Source organism: Phascolarctos cinereus, unplaced genomic scaffold, assembly GCF_003287225.1.
Source record: "Phascolarctos cinereus isolate Bilbo 61053 unplaced genomic scaffold, phaCin_HiC Scaffold_726;HRSCAF=1367, whole genome shotgun sequence".
Lineage (NCBI taxonomy): Eukaryota > Metazoa > Chordata > Mammalia > Diprotodontia > Phascolarctidae > Phascolarctos > Phascolarctos cinereus.
The window spans coordinates 363,993,894-364,010,087 of NW_027556098.1; the positions used below are offsets into that span (position 1 = coordinate 363,993,894).

Sequence of the window (16,194 nt, forward strand, 5' to 3'; positions counted from 1 at the left end):
TCTCCCATGTCACACAATTGATTCCCAAGTTCTCAAGAGAGACCTTGAGAGTGTTTTGAGTATTGCTTCTTCTGACCACCGTGGGAGGAAGAATGGTCAAAGAGGGAATTGAGTACTTACTAGGTGACTATTATTCTGTTGAGGAGAGTGGAATGTTAACCCCAAACTGCATTTTAATATATAGTGACCTTTTCTTGGTTCAAGACTCCTATAAATGCTACTTTAAATTGTCTAATGGTAGAAAAATGCCTAAGGACATTGGAGTAAGGGGTAAGAAACTTTAGACATTTCTCTCTTTAAGCTAGAAATACTAGGATTTAGAATAATGTTAAATGAATAAAAATTAACCTCTGGAAGATGTGCCTAAAATGTAGAGTACAACAGTAGCATACTTTCTTTGACACTACCTACAGTGGTTTGCAGATTATTGTGGATTTATTTAATCAGAATCAGCTCTCCAGACCCAACCTGCAAGAAACTCTGTCTCCTCTCTGAATTTGCTCTATTTTATGAGAGATAGCATGGTGTAGTGAATAGGACACTAGACTGGGAGGAAGAAAGGAAAGCAGGAAACAAGTATTTATTAAACACTACATGCCAGGCACTGTGCTAAGCACTTTACACATATTACCTTATTTGATCTCCACAACAATCCTGAGAAGTAGGTGTGATTATTATCCTTATTTTACAGTTAAGGAAACTAAAGCAGACAGTGACTTGGCCAGGGTCACACAGCTAGTAAATGTCTGAGGCTGAATTTGAATTCAGGTCTTCCTGAGTCTAGCACTGCATCCACTGTAGTCCTAGCTGTCTGGGTTCAGATCCTGGATCAGGTACCTAATACCTATATTACCTCAAGCAAGTCACTTTACCTTTTCAGAAATTTTAGAAATCCATTTTAGAAATCCATTTCTTCATCTGTAAAACGAGGGGATTAGATTTGACCTGTGAGATTGGATTAGATGACCATCTAAGGTCTCTTCCAACTCTAAATCTATGGTCTTATTTCACTGAATACTAGCCACATGACCTAGCCATGACTCTGAACAAGAATAAATGGGCGTTTGTTCCTGGCATTGAATCCAAAAAGGCACTAGACCAATACTAAAATATCGAACGGTGTCTGTAAGCCTAGAGCAGGAGTGGGGAATCTGAGGCCTTGAGGCCACAAGTGGCCTTCTAGGTCTTTGGGTGTGGCCTTTTGAATGAGTCCAAGTTTTACAGAACAAATCCTTTTATTAAGGGGATTTGTTCTGTGAAGTTTGGATTCAATTCCCACCCCTGGCCTAGAGCTTCTCCCAGACCCAAGTCTCTGTGAACCCAGAGGTTCTAGAAAATGCACAGCTGAGTTTGCTCATCTGCTTATCTGCTTTTACAGCTCATCTTCTGACCTGTTGGTGTCAAAACAGCACAATTTTCATAAATGACATTCAACTCATATTCAGTAGGCCCAGTTTATAGATGAAGATTCATGAATTCAGAGTCCAAGAGTTTTCATTTTCACAAGTACATGGACTTGGAAACAGGTGTAGATTGAATTCTTGAAGGCTCCATTCACTGTCCAGTCACTGGCAGGGACCTCCAACAGCTTCTTGCCGTAGCTAGCCCATTGTTTAGGAAGCAAGGAAGAGCCTGCCATTGCCATACCACCCTTGAGACTGACCTTAAGACTTCTCCTACTGCTGTTGAGATTTAGAGGTTTAGGGATGCTAGGACCCCAAAATCACAACACATGGGGCCTGTCTCCAAGAATTCAACCCAAGCCTTCTTTCAGCCAAAGACAAGGTTTATTAAAGATAAGCCATATAGTCCAGACTCTTAAGGAATCTGAACGTTAGTGAGTTATTGGCTAGATTTTAAGGATCTGAGCATTTGGCTACATTTTAAGACTCTGAGCACCTTAATAGAGACAAGATGGATCTTATATACAGAAAGACTGTGGGAGGGATCTAGGAGTGGCCAAGTAGTTTGGGGTGACTGAAGGAGGGGTCTAAGGAGGATATAGATGGGAGTGGCCAGTAAGCTGGAGTGAACAGAACAGAGGGACTAGGACCACATAGCCAAGGGAGAATGGAGTCTAGGTAGGATTAAGGGTGGGAAGTGGCCAGGAGCAATTGGGAGGTAACAGAACAGAAATGGGAGATTGGGCATAGCCACAATGAAAGGCCAGTTGAGTGGATTACAGACTCAGGCAAATGCCAGAGATTTGGGAAAAGCACAGGGATTTTCTTTTTTTTTGGGGGGGGTCCAGATCCCAAAGATATGATATTTTCCTTTTAGGGTTCAGATCCCATTTCCATCACTGCCACAGCAAGTCATTGTGATATTCCCATCTTGCTCCCTCCTACCCATCCACCTTCATAGTTCTACGTAGACAGAGCAAGAAGGATGCTACATATCATCTTCTTGCGGGAGAGATGCTTTGTCTGATCTTTCTACCCCACCCTCCATTCCACACCCCAGATTCAAAAATGCCTTTGGTACAATAATTTCTAATTATTGGTTATTACTCTGCCTCCTAATTAGTTTCCATGCTTCTAGATAGATGACTCAGTGGATTGAGCTCTGGACTTAGAGTCAGGAAGAATACTTGAGTTAAAATCCTGCCTCAGACTCTGAGCAAGTCACTTAATCTTCCTGTATCTCAGTTTTCTCTTCCATAAAATGAGGAGATTGCTTCTAGCCTCTAAGGTCCTTCCCAGCTCTAAATCCTATGACCTCTACCAGACATCTTTTACCCAGCTGTTAAAATAACCTTCCTAAGGCACAGTTCTGACCAACCATTCCCTTGCCTCAGATGGCGTCTCTACATAGTGAGGTGGACGGTCCTGATTCTGGGAGAGTCCAGATGATATATGAGGAAAATGCCTTGGAGAGACTGTAGAATTCATGCAGGCACTATGTAACTGGTCCAGCTTGGCTGGCTAACTGCAGGGTGAATGAATGACAGGCTCTTTGATTGGCTGCAGAGGTACTAAAAAACCTCAGTTGGCTTCCAGAGCTCTGTTGCCTCAGACCTTGGAGCTTCTCTCTTTATAGCTAGCCTCCTCTCCTCAAAGCATCCAGAGAGAGACAATGTTGGGCATTGGCAGAGGCAGAGTGCCCTTCTCCCTATCAAGGCCTCATGGCTTGAGAAACTGGCCTCAGTCCTTGGCTTTTGCATTTATTTGTCAGTCTAGGTAAAGGTAGTACAATCTTTAACCTTATAAGTTTTGAAAGGTCAGAAGAGTGACCCACAGGAATCTGAAAGTTGGCATCCGCAGCCTGCCCAACACTGATGCTCTTAGGAATAAGTGGCAAGCAGCCTTTGAGAATAACCCTCTGGACCCAGGCTAGCAGAAGCTAAGACTAGGAGTTATTCAGCAGACATGTTGCCTCTAGCTATGAACTCCATGGGAACAATACTGCGAAAGAACTGAGCTAAGATGGACCCATTCTCTCCAGAGAAAAGGGTGGTATAGGAAGAGTATGCATGCCCCTGGGGCACTGGATGCTTGTACTTTGTTCTTGCTATATCTTTAAAGTAAAGGTCTGCTTGTAAAAGCTCATTGATATTAAGTGGTTAAATGGAACTAGGGATGGTAAATGGAATTAGTTTCCATTGCCTCATCTTCATGAGTTCAAGTCTGGCCTCAGAAACTTATTATCTGTGTGAACCTGGGCAAGTCACTTTACCCTATTTGCCTCAATTTCCTCATCTGTAAAATGAGCTGGAGAAGGAAATGGCAAACCACTCCAGTATCTTTGCCAAGAAAACCCCAAATGGGGTCATGAAGAATCAGACATAACTGAAACGACTTAACAGCAGTGGTAGGGACTGGGGAGAAAGATGTAGATGGTAGGGGCTTGAACCAATGTCAAACAGAGAAGAGGCACTTGTCAACTCCTCAGGGCACCTAAGAATCCTAAGAGGGCTTACAGCAGGCCTAGCTCTAGGAGAGAGGGCCAGAACATACTGTCTACAGGATAAAATATAAATTCCTTAGCCTGGCATGTAAAGCCCTTCATAGGGTCAGGGTTTGACTCCAATCTACTGTTCCAGTTTTATCTTATACAGGATTCACTTCATGTGTGCTGTGTTCCAACCAAACTTGCTCCCAAACTCCTCATTCCATCTCTGTCTTTTGTACAGGTTGTCCCCTGTACATGAAAGGTACTGTCTTCTCATCTCTAACTCTCAGAATCCTTCCTTTCCTTCAAGGTTTAGCCCAGGTGCCTGCCATCTCCTCCACGAAGGCTTTCTTGATCTCCTCTCCCATTCATGGATGTATACTCCCTCCTCAAACTTCCTTCTATTTATCTCTGTTCATGTTGTAGTCTTCCCCAACCCCCCTCCACCATAGGATTTAAGGTCCAGAGGGCAGGGCCTGTTTTATTTTTGGTCATTGTGTCCCCAGCTTCTAGGACAGTACCTACCTTGTGCATTGCAGGTGTTTCAAATGTTTAATTGTGTTCTTTATAGGATCATAGACTCAGAGTTGGAAGGCAGCTGAGTTCTTCTGGTCTGTTTCCCTAATTTTAAAGGTGAGAAAACTGAAAATCAAGGAGGTCAGGTACCTTTCCCAAGGCCACAGAGGAGTGAAGAGACAGGCTCAGGATTTGAACCCTGCTTCTCTTATGCCAAATCCAGTGCTCTTTTGTATCATACTGCCTCATCGAATAAATGACCTTGTACCTAGTAGACTGAATAAAGGTATATACCCTGTAAGCATGAAGTGGATGAATATTTCTTTAATTGAATTGAATTAAACCAACCCTTTTTGAGTTTCACAGGAAATACTGGGTTTAGCATGCCTTGGTTGTTCAGACCCTCTTGTCCTCCTAGATCTTTTACCTCTGATCACTTTTCTCTCCCACAACACACCTTAATTCCTGCCCTAGTGAATGGTCAAATTATGTCTTCAATACAGCACTGCCACCAGAGTTGTTTCAAGGTTGATTCTGCTGTAGCACTCTTGACTACCTGGAGAACAAGAATGGGAATACTGTTTTTAATCATTATGGAGGTATAAACTGGCTCGCTTTCTTCACCTACTCACGATAAAATACCCCTCCCTGCTCATCACTCCCCTACAGGTGCTGTCTTCCTCTACTAAAATGTATGCTCACTACAGTACATATAGTGTACCAAAGAAATCTGTAATAATGTAGAATACCATATTAACATTCTGATAAACCTCCTTATTTCTTGCAATAATTGTGTCAATGTACTTTCAGTGATATTACTTCAACATGTACAGTGCCTGGCCATTTATTTTCAGATGCAAATTTATATTAAAACCAAAAACGTTTCCAACCTTTTATTTAAGTAAAAGATGATGCGTCCTGATTAACAGGTGAAACCTATTCCACAGATCTTTTAGTTACAGTAGTTGTTTATAGCAGTAAACTCAGTTTTGTAAAAATTAACATTAAGTGAAATCTGAAACCTTTGTGCCTAACAATGACTGTTACTTGAGTTAAATGGGATTTGGCAGGAATATTAGAAATCTTGTCAGTAAGAGGTGATGAATGTGAAGGAGATCTTGATTGTTAAATAAAGTTTTTATCTTTCCTCAAAAAAAGAAAAGAAAAGAAAACATATGCTCTTTTTTAACCTTCTGTGTTTTCCTTGGGTTTTTGGTGTGTTTTTCTTTTGTAACATGGCAAATATGGAAATATGTTTTATATGGCTTCATATGTATAATCGACATCAAATTGCTTGCCTTCTCAAGAAGGGGGTAGGAACAGAAGGGAAGGAAAAAATTTGGAACTCAAATTTTTAAAAAATGAATGTTAAAAAATTTATACATGTAATTGGGAAATATTTTTTTCAAAGAATGTATGCTGTTAAATACTTTACAAAACTTGAAATAATAGCAAAATTCATTTGGAAAAAACAAAAGATCTAGAATATCAAGGGAAACGAAAGAACTAAAGATGAAGGGGAAATAGCAATTTCATATCTCAAACTATATTATAAAACAGCAGTCATCAAACCTATCTGGTATCGCTTAAAACACAGAGAGAGCAATGTAATAAACTAGACAAGGAGAATCAGAAACAATGGAATTCAACAACTCAGCATTTGATAAGGTGGAAAACATAAATGACCTTAAAAAAACCCTCTCAATTTGATTAAAAATGGCTGGGAAAACTGGAAAGAAGTCTGGCAGAAATTAGACCAGTATCTACACCATATTCCACAATACATTCTAAATGGATATGCAACCTTTAAGAGTAAAGATTATGCTATAAAAAAAATTAGAAGAGAAGCAAATCATATACCTCTCTTAGCAATGAGTATAGAGGCAATTACAAAAGATAAAATAGATGACTTTGATTACATGAAACTGAAAAGCTTTTGCACATATGACACTTGTCGCGACTAGCTCAGTACCTCGGATTCATGGACTACCTTGAAAAATAACGTCCAGCTTTAATCTTCTATCTCAGAACACATTGAAGAGGCGGGAGACAAGATGGAAGCAACTCCATTTATTCAAGGCACAGCACAGCGTTTTTATATCTTTGACTCATGGGAACATACCCCAATGTAACAGCGGACAAAGCGACAAAGTTTACATCTCTTTACCAATAGCAACACCGAGGATTTTTCTCATAGGAATACCAAAGTATCAACAAGCACATCTCTTTGCAACATTATCCTGGCTGTGTCCTTCTCCGGAGCTGTTCAGGTGGAAACACCATGTACTTCTTGTTCCCAGAATGTTCCCAATACCTGATACCTGAGCTAGCAATACTTGATACGTATTTGTGCTAGAGCTGACTGTGCTTGAGCTGGCAACATTGTTTATGGTTGAGTTTGCCTAGCATCAGAGTTCTGCTGATCCGGAGGTGCAAGGTCCGTGGATGGAGAACCGAGCCAGGATATTCTGCTCGTGTACTAACACCCGAGACGGGCCTCCGCCCATCAGTGAAGTCTCATGAACAGCCTGTGGCCCTCAACGTCCTACAGACCCGTAATAGACACTAAAAATGCATCTAGGGTAAGAAGGGAAGTGAAAAAAAAATCTTTGTATCAAATTTCTCTGATAAGGGTTTGGCATCATATATGTAAACTATATATATATATATACACACATATATGTATGTGTATATGTGTGTATATATACATATATATGTGTGTATATATGTATATATGACTAATAGCCATTCCCTAATAGATAAATGATTGATGGATATAGAAAACCAGTTCTTAAAAGAAGAATTGCAAAGTATTCCCACCACACATAAGAATATTCCAAATCACTAACAAGGGAAATGCAAATCAAAATAACTCTGAGACTTCACCATATACCCTGAAAATTGGCAAAGATAACAAAAAATAGCAATAGTCCATGTTGAAGGTGTTGTGGAATGAAAAACACAAATATATTATGCTATCCATCTCACCTCACACCATCACCCTTATGATTCCGGTGTGAGAGGGTAATGGCTACACATGCTTCTTTTCATCTTTCCTCTGACTTTGCTGTTTGTATCTTTGCAGGCTGGCATGTGGCCATAGTATCACTCAAGCACCTTTGATTAACTAACTCTGAATCTAGGAAATGAAATGGAATGTTAGTCAAAATATTAATGTAGGGTGTGTGTTGCCCATGTGGACTATGTGACTGTCCACCTAGGTTTGTCTTAGTTTACTCACAGGGAGACATGAAGATATCTCTGGAATTTTGCCCAGTCTTCTCTGAGAGATTTTGATTCCTGCCTGGAAGGGAGGAAATTGGGACCAGGAAGCTGGCTTATTGTGATTTCTTACATCTGGGATCCGAGATTGGAATTATATCTATCTGCCACCCTAAATATTGCTAGTAGAGCAAAAATGATTTGTTCTCAGGTTTAAGCCACTTTCCTGGTCACCATCTCTTAATGGGTAAGCTATATCTGAAGACTTGGCTCCCTTCCCAGCAAATGCTAATTATACAAAGGCCATCACACATAGTGAATAGCAAATAAGCGTATTTATCCCAATGGATAGCAAACAGAACTCGAAGAAGTTATATAGATTAGAATATATCTGACAATATAAAGCTGAATGAGCTCTCCTACTGGGGGCAAGACATCTCACCTAAACTGGGAAAGTTCCCCCTTATATGCATGTATCAGGCTTGTAACCCCCAGGATTAAAATATATACAAGAAAAGGAATCTAGACTAATTACTCCTATGTGGAATTATTAATCTCTAACCATCTCCTAGTCATCTTCCGTTTCCCTCCCAGACCTTTGACTAGGAGGGTGATAAATCCCTACTAAATACATCCATGGTTCATGGAAAAGGAAGTGGAGGGCATTCCCCCTCCCTGTCTCAGACTCACGGATTAAAAAGAAAAATCATTTCCTCAGCTCACCAGTACAACAGGAGACATAATAGCTGGCATTCTCAGAAACTCTGGATCTTTTCTGCAATAAAATGACATCCCCCTGGTCACCACCTCTGCTCCAGGTACAGAGACTCTCCTCATGGCACCATGGCTTCTGGCCAGCACTTGTCATGAAGTCCCCGCCTCTCCATCTGGTCCCCAGTCACCCCTGATGCTTCTGTCTCTTTCCCAGAAGTGTAAACAGCAAGGTCAGAGGAAGAATGAGAAAAAGCAAAGAAGGGACATTACAATGTGCAGATACCATTCCTTTATACCATCACAGTGTCTTCTATCTCATTGCAAATGAGAGCTTACCAAGACCCCAAATGAGAAGTCATAACCCTTTCTTCCCAAAACTATAAAAAAAAAATGGCTCTATCACTCTCTCTCCATAGGGGACAATTCAAGGAGATAAATAGCACCAGCAGGAGCTGCAGATATAGAAGGAAAGGGGAGTGGAGTTATGAAGCTACAATCAACCTAAAACCTCTCAAATGAAGACCTTATTTTTTCATTTGTATCCCCAAAACCAAGCAAAGTGTTTTGCACATAATAGATGCCTAATAAGTGCTTGTTGGTTTAAATTAGATCAGTGTTAATTAGTTTAAATTCCGTAACTCCAAGAGAAAAAAATCAGAAATAGTCTCCTCTTATTTGCAAAGGAAGCAGACATCCAGCTGCTGCCAGTAATTCCCCAGTCTGTGTGGGCTGAGTTTAATGGGGAGTTGGGGGGATAAAAGGATGAGGGAAGTGTGGAACTGTCTGTAAAGTGTTTTCTGGAGCCTTAGCTGTCTCAGATAATTTTCTTTTTTTTTTCTAGAGAATTTTTTAAAGTTAATGTGTTTTTTGGGGGGCAACCACCCTACTCTACTTTCCTGGGACCAGATACTCTCTTTAAACTGCTGAAACTTCTAATTTACCCAAAAAGATCACTTAGCTTATTGTTTAAGCAAATGTCAGGGAAGGGAAAGACTCATTGCCAGCTGCCTGTTTTTCATTCTTCAGACACAAACCCCACCCAAACCACAATGTGGTATAACAGAAAAGAGCCAGACCTTGGAATCAGAAGGCCTGAGTTTAAGTCCCAGCTCTGCCATTAACTATCTGTGTACCTCAAGCAACTCACTTCTTTGGACTTCAGTTTCCTCATCTATCAAATGAGGGGGTGGATTAAATGATCACCAAGGTTCCTTTCAACTCAAATATCCTAGGATTCCTTTGTAATAGAGTCCATTTCTCTTCCCCCTATAGAGAATGCCCCCTTGTCATTGAAGGCTCCAAATGAACACATGGAAGCTTGTGGGGAGGAAATACTTCTGTCTCTGTATAACTCGTTGTTAAGAGGTTTTCACTGTGTGATGATGAAAAGTCCCCTAACTGGCTACCAAGCCAGAAAAACTGATGATTCAGGGGCTTTTAATGGGAGATGATAAAGAGTTTCCTAATTGGCTGCTCAGCTAGAACTCAATAAAGGGTGACCTACTGCTCTACTCTTCTCTTCTTTTTCAGTTATGAAGTCTTTTTGAGGATTATTGCATGCAGATGGTCATGTGGGAGAAAGATAGCAGCCCTGTCTCTCAGGTCCATGTGGACATGAGAACATGTCCCTTCTAAGCAAGGTCTGCAATGGGGCCACCTCTTTCTTGCATTTCCTTTTCTTAAGTAGGAGACTTGGTGAGTTTTGAAAGGTTTGGAAGTCTGTTTTTGTAGCAGCAGTAGTAATAGCATCCTCACTGCAGGGTGATGGCGCTTGAGGCCGTCAGAGCCACTGGAGTCCGTAGTGCCCAGGGAAATATGTCAAAGAGACTGGCCACCAGAAAGAAAGGACTGACCTAGTTGGGCTACTTTACCAATGGGTTATTCTATGTGTTCTGAAGGGAGAGGATAGAGGCAAAATGTAAAAACTGCTAATTAGCAGCCTTGCAAACTCTATTATGTCCCAATATTCTTGAATATAAACCTGGTATAATTAGCTGATTGTATTAGGTTTATAAGTTAAGTTACTAAATCCTGTTTAAAGGGTTTTGTTGCTGTTTGCTGTGATTCTTTTTATGGTTATCATTGCTTTCTGTGTAGGAGCTAATGACCTGTTCCAAATTCAATTCACATTGTGACCCAGGCTGGGCCCTTCAGGCACGTCTCCTTCCCTGGGAGCTAGGCTTCGGACGTCTCCGGACCCACCCTGGGGGAAAGGTGGGCTCAAGGACCAGACAGGACGCGAGTGTGGTGTATGCTCTTTATTGTGGAGGATCCCCCGATCCTTTGTTCTCAGCCCGTTATATAATCTGAGGGCGGGTCATGAAGGCTACAAGGATCCACCCCGAAGGCGGTGCCAACAACCCATTAGCGGAGCCTCCCCAGCACCTCATCCGGGATTGCCACGTAGCTCACTGCTGAGCCCGCAAGCTATCCCAGAAGAGGCGGGTCCCAACTCCTGGGGTGTCACCTCTCCATTCAGGTGTCCCCTGCCAGCCCCCAATCACCTTTACCTCTCCATTCCGACATCTCTTACCAGCCCCCAACAACCTCCCCCTTTTTGTTTAAAGAGGATGGGTGCTGTTAGCATTACGGAATTCTGCCTTAAGGGCTGCGAGGGATCTTTTGAGAAGAGAAAGAAAACAAGAAATAAGGCATGGGAGGAAAACACATAACAAAAAACCTCCTACAAGTACAAGAGCACCATGGAGGATCCATTGGAGGACATTTTGGTATTGAAAATCGTCCCACCATTTAACCGTTTTGGAGATTGAGTCCTCCCAATCTTGGGAAAAGTGCAGGGTAGCATTCTCTATGGCCATGATGATCAAATCCAGCTGCTGAAGCTCGGTAGCAAAGACAACGCCTGTGGTGGCGTTGCGTAGAATGTCCTCCAAATCATTATACATGGTTGAATTATAAGGGATAGGGGTTACACAAACAGGGCGATATTTATAATGACATGACAAGCGCATATAACGCAGCATAAAAGCTTGTTGATGTAACAATACTTGCACAGTAGCAGAAAGGGTAGTGATTTGTCGTTCCAAGAGACGGTCGAGTGTCTCTTGATGTTTCCAGGCTTGACTTTCTAAATGCATGAAATGCTGCAAGAACTCTGCTAAGAAAGTGACTTGTTTATGTAATTGCATTATTTGTGTCTCTTCTATAATTGAAAGGGCTAGCGCAGCTACTGCCACGATGTCAGTGGGATCAATATCCCGTTTAACCAGTTTACATAGGAGAGAATCCGATAAAGACAATGCGAATGGATCGGCTCTCACAGGGTGAAGAGTAAAGGGGGGTACACGTAAAAGCAGGACGATAAAAGAGGTATGGGAGGTGTTAAGAGTGTTAGTCAAGGTAGCATTAGTACAGTGTATAGTGTAACCGGTTTTGTTATTTGCCTGGGGCACGATTGAAATGGTGAAGTTCCCTGGAGGGCACAAAAGGAAAAGAGCATCAGGTGTCGTTTGTGCCTCGGCTGTAAAAGTATAACAAAGAATGTCAGTAGTTGTGGTAGCATTCGTCTCATGACAAGTACTATTTTTGTTCCCAAAAATCTTATGCCATGTTGCAAAAGGAAATCCGTGCTGTACTTTGGCAGCTGTCTGATTGTAGCGGACAAAGGTAGGATGAAGAGCAAGACCTGCCTTCCACCAATGACTTTGCAAGGGTGCCTTCTCTTTAAAGGGGATGGGTGCAGGAAGTATAGAAGTTTGTGGATAATTATCGGCAAACCATATAGATTCGTTAGTATTGTTCAACCTACTAAAGTTTCCTGTACTACAAGCATGAAGGGGTTCGAATATATGAGGGGCGGTAAGTGGACAAGGGGGTAGCGAAGTAGTAACAGTATGGTTATTACTGAAATTGCGAATCAAAGAGGCGAGAGTTATGTTTAAGGAACCATAAGTAGCATTCAATAACTCTGATTCTAGAAAGGAAGGTTGGGAAATAGACCAATTTGAAAGAGGATAGCACAGTTGAGAAATGCTGCTATTCGAGATATTTGAAGGGGATAAGCACAGAGGCAACGCCGCAGAAGTCCAAGTAACGTTCATTCCAGTTTTGGAGATAATAGGAACCGCCAGTCCCAAGTCACCCGTTAACCAAGATGCGTTGCCAAAGAGGAAAAGTGGGCTTGCCTCGTGATTCCACGTCATGAGTTGAAAAATGGGCAGATGTGGTGTTAGTGCCCAGTACATAGGTGTCTCTGTCTCCAATGAGACCCAGGTAGTGTTAAATTGGTGTAGGTTGATCACAGGGGTTGGACATTCCCAAACGACCAGCAAAAGAGAGAGCCATATTTCAGGCCTCATTATCCCTCCCGTGCCTGTGGAAAGAAAATAACCGGAGTGGAAACGCAAGAAGGTTCGTTTCTATATCTCCTCTGGCGGCGCACATGGCAGTCCCCGCGGCGCCCCCTCTTGTGTCTCCTTCTCCTGGTACGCCTTTTCTTCTTTTTTCTCAAGTTCTCTGGCCCACCGGACAGGGATCCATCTTCCTTTATCATTGTCCTTTTCATTCTGTGGAGACACAAAGAGATAACCCTTCCCCCGGATAGTTACTCTATCTGGACCATGCCACACACCCTCAGGGTCTCTCCACATAACAGAAGCGCCTTGCTCCAGCAGCTCCTGCCGTGGGGTCAAAGACGGTGCGTGCACACCGGTATCACGTGGGCGAAAAAACCTCTCAGCTCGGGTTAGGCCATCATCAGTCACTTGTAAGAAATTTAAAGTGAATAAAACCTGATCAAGGAGGGCCCTGGTAAGTCTGCCTGGGATTCCCCCTTTTTGTTTAACAAGAAGCTGCTTCAAAGTTTGGTGGGCTCGTAATATGTCCCGCCCTTCCGCACTTAAAACAGCGGACTTGTGGGGTACCCTGGGTACATTGATTCTGAAAATGACCTGTTTTCCCGCAACGGAAACAAGTCCCCTTTGCTCTAGTCCCCGAGTTAGCTGCCTGCGCTGCAGCGAAAGCTTCTGTCAGTACCTGGATCATGCCTGCATCAGGTAAGGGACCTTCCTCCAGGCAGACATCAATGCATTCTTCCCATGTGGGGTCTGGTGGTAACTTTGACAACAACCCTCGTGACTGTTTAAGTCCTTCTTTGAAAAGCTGTATCAGCAGCTTTTGGGCAACATCTCCTGCTCCATATCTCTTTTCCACAACCTCTTGTGCTCGGGACGCGAATTCCATGGCACTTTCTTTTGGCCTTTGCACGAGTTTGTTTAAAGGAGGTTGCGATTTCTCCCCTAGTCTATCCAATGCTTTTAGCGCCACTATCTGGGCACCTTGTATAACAAGGTCTGGGAGTAAAAGCTGTGCCTGCAGCCCAGCATGCTGGCCATACCCAGTTAGCATATTAATGGTATCTTCTACATTCTGAGGGAAATTAACCTCCGCCCAGGCCCTAGACTCTCGGCGTCTATACGCCGACCAGGCGGTGTAAGCAGCACTCTCCAATACAGCAGACATAATTTCATCCCAATCCCCTGGGGTCCAAGCGGCCACAGCCACAGTAGATTGCAACAGCTGCTTAACATAAGAAGAGCCCGCTCCATATACTTTTACTGCCTCTTTCAAATCTTTCATGAACTTATAGGGCACTGGTCGGTGAGACCGACCACCTCCTCCGGGACCTCCCTGGACAAAAATCGGGAATTCCTGTCCCCACTCTTTCCAGTCTACTACCTGCCCGTCCCTAGCGGCCTCTCGCAATGAGTGCTGTAAAAGTGAGGCCTGCGGGGTCTGTTCGTTCTTCCCTCTTTTGTCAAGCCGCATTTGGTTTATTTGGGCCTGTAGTTGCTGTATCTGCATTTCTAACTGCGCCACAGGCGGAACTTCCTCTTTCTGGAATTCTAACTGCGCCACAGGCGGAACTTCCTCTTTCTGGAATTCTAACTGCGCCACAGGCGGAACTTTCTCTTTCTGCTGCCAACGTGGCACATACGGGGGGAGCGGCTCCGGACTCGGCCATGGCGCGGACGGGATTTCAGGGGGCTTAGGGGGCTCAGGCCATGGCTCGTCTTGACCCTCAAGGTCTTGTTCCCCTCCTAATAAGGATGTTCCTACCTGTGTCTCCTCCGCTACTATTACCGGCGGAGGGCACGGAGAGAGGGCGAAAGTCACAATGCCATAAAGAGTAAAATCCTCTGGTTCTGTCTCTGCGTAGGAAGACATCTGACTCCCAACTATTTTCCATCTTTGATAATCAACCCCTTGGCTCTGTAACCACGGGGACACCACTATAAATTTTTCTACCCACTCCTGACAGCGTCTCAGCTGTATTTTTACCCCATTATCCCTACAAAGCTTATACACTTGTAGGACTAGCACTCGCTTATCCTCCGGTTTAATTCCTTTACTGTATCGTGCTCCCATCTTTCCCTCTATGCAGCCCCGATCTGCATAGGGGTGTCGGTCCCTTCCTCTCTTTCACTGGAGAGAGGGTACTTACCCGTACCTGGCGGGGTCGCCGAAGAGGAACTCAAGTCCCTGTTCGGGCGCCACTTGACCCGGGCTGGGCCCTTCAGGCACGTCTCCTTCCCTGGGAGCTAGGCTTCGGACGTCTCCGGACCCACCCTGGGGGAAAGGTGGGCTCAAGGACCAGACAGGACGCGAGTGTGGTGTATGCTCTTTATTGTGGAGGATCCCCCGATCCTTTGTTCTCAGCCCGTTATATAATCTGAGGGCGGGTCATGAAGGCTACAAGGATCCACCCCGAAGGCGGTGCCAACAACCCATTAGCGGAGCCTCCCCAGCACCTCATCCGGGATTGCCGCGTAGCTCACTGCTGAGCCCGCAAGCTATCCCAGAAGAGGCGGGTCCCAACTCCTGGGGTGTCACCTCTCCATTCAGGTGTCCCCTGCCAGCCCCCAATCACCTTTACCTCTCCATTCCGACATCTCTTACCAGCCCCCAACAACATTGGACATCAAGTACCTCTTTTCCTACTCCCCTTTTTAGGAAGGCTCTAGGCTCGAGCCAAAAATAACACTGTCCTTAAGACTGTTAGGTGAGGATTTAATGAGTTAACCAAAGTGAGAAGGGAAAGCTAGATCCCCTTAATTAGAAGCAAGTTGTCCTAGCATTGAACCCAGTATAAACAGCAATGGCAAGGACAAAATAGGGAATGGTACAAGTTGTCAGGCTTTATGAATCCTAGTCTAGTGCTGTCTCTATGCTAGATTTTTTCAGGTGAAGGTGATGGTGGTAGTTTTTTAGAAGAAGGGTGGTAAAAACAGGGAAATATTTATTTCCCCTGAATTTTATCTTAAAGGATGAACTGATAACTCTGGGAAAGTGACATAGGATCAGTGAGGTCTAAAACATAGGCCAGGATCTTTCTTTTTAAAAATCTGATTTTAATTTATACTTTTTTTACCTCATTCATTTCTGAATATAACCCTTCCCCCCCATCTACCAAGTCATCCCTTTAAACAATGCTTTTAGAAAGAGGAAAAAAAAATTCAGCAAAACTAGTCAACATATCAATTACATCTGATGTTATATGCAATATTCCATATCTAGAGTCTTCCCCTACCCCTCCTACAATTTCAAATGAGAATTTTTATGGCTCTTTAAGAACATTCTGCATGAAACTCTAAAATTTAACATTTAACTACTGGCTGGCTTTTTTTCTTTCTTTTTTTTTTTTTAGGCAATTGGGGTTAAGTGACTTGCCCACGGTCACACAGCTAGTAAGTGTCAAGTGTTTAGTCTGAGGTCAGATTTGAACTCAGGTCCTTTTGACCTCAGAGCTGGTGCTCTATCCACTGTGCCACCTACCTGCCCCACTACTGGCTGTTTTGTAAGAGGTATTGTATGTGGACCTTATTAGAGTGG

At 43.3% G+C, this 16,194-nt stretch overlaps 1 protein-coding gene across 6 annotated transcripts; it reads right to left on the reverse strand.

Annotated features, from left to right (window-relative positions):
* Window positions 1-10,586: 10,586 nt before the first annotated feature.
* Window positions 10,587-15,280, reverse strand: LOC110206253 (uncharacterized). 6 transcript variants are annotated; one of them, XM_020983502.2, is made up of 2 exons: window positions 14,813-15,280; window positions 10,587-12,676 (listed from the first exon to the last, which is right to left on the reverse strand). In XM_020983502.2, the coding sequence occupies exon 2, from the start codon at window positions 12,660-12,662 to the stop codon at window positions 10,905-10,907; it is 1,758 nt and encodes a 585-aa protein (XP_020839161.1). In that variant the 5' UTR covers window positions 12,663-12,676; window positions 14,813-15,280; the 3' UTR covers window positions 10,587-10,904. The 6 variants fall into 6 exon arrangements, with proteins under 6 accessions (XP_020839161.1, XP_020839159.1, XP_020839158.1 ...); XM_020983500.2 differs by having other exon boundaries at window positions 10,587-12,869; XM_020983499.2 differs by having other exon boundaries at window positions 10,587-12,893.
* Window positions 15,281-16,194: the final 914 nt, after the last annotated feature.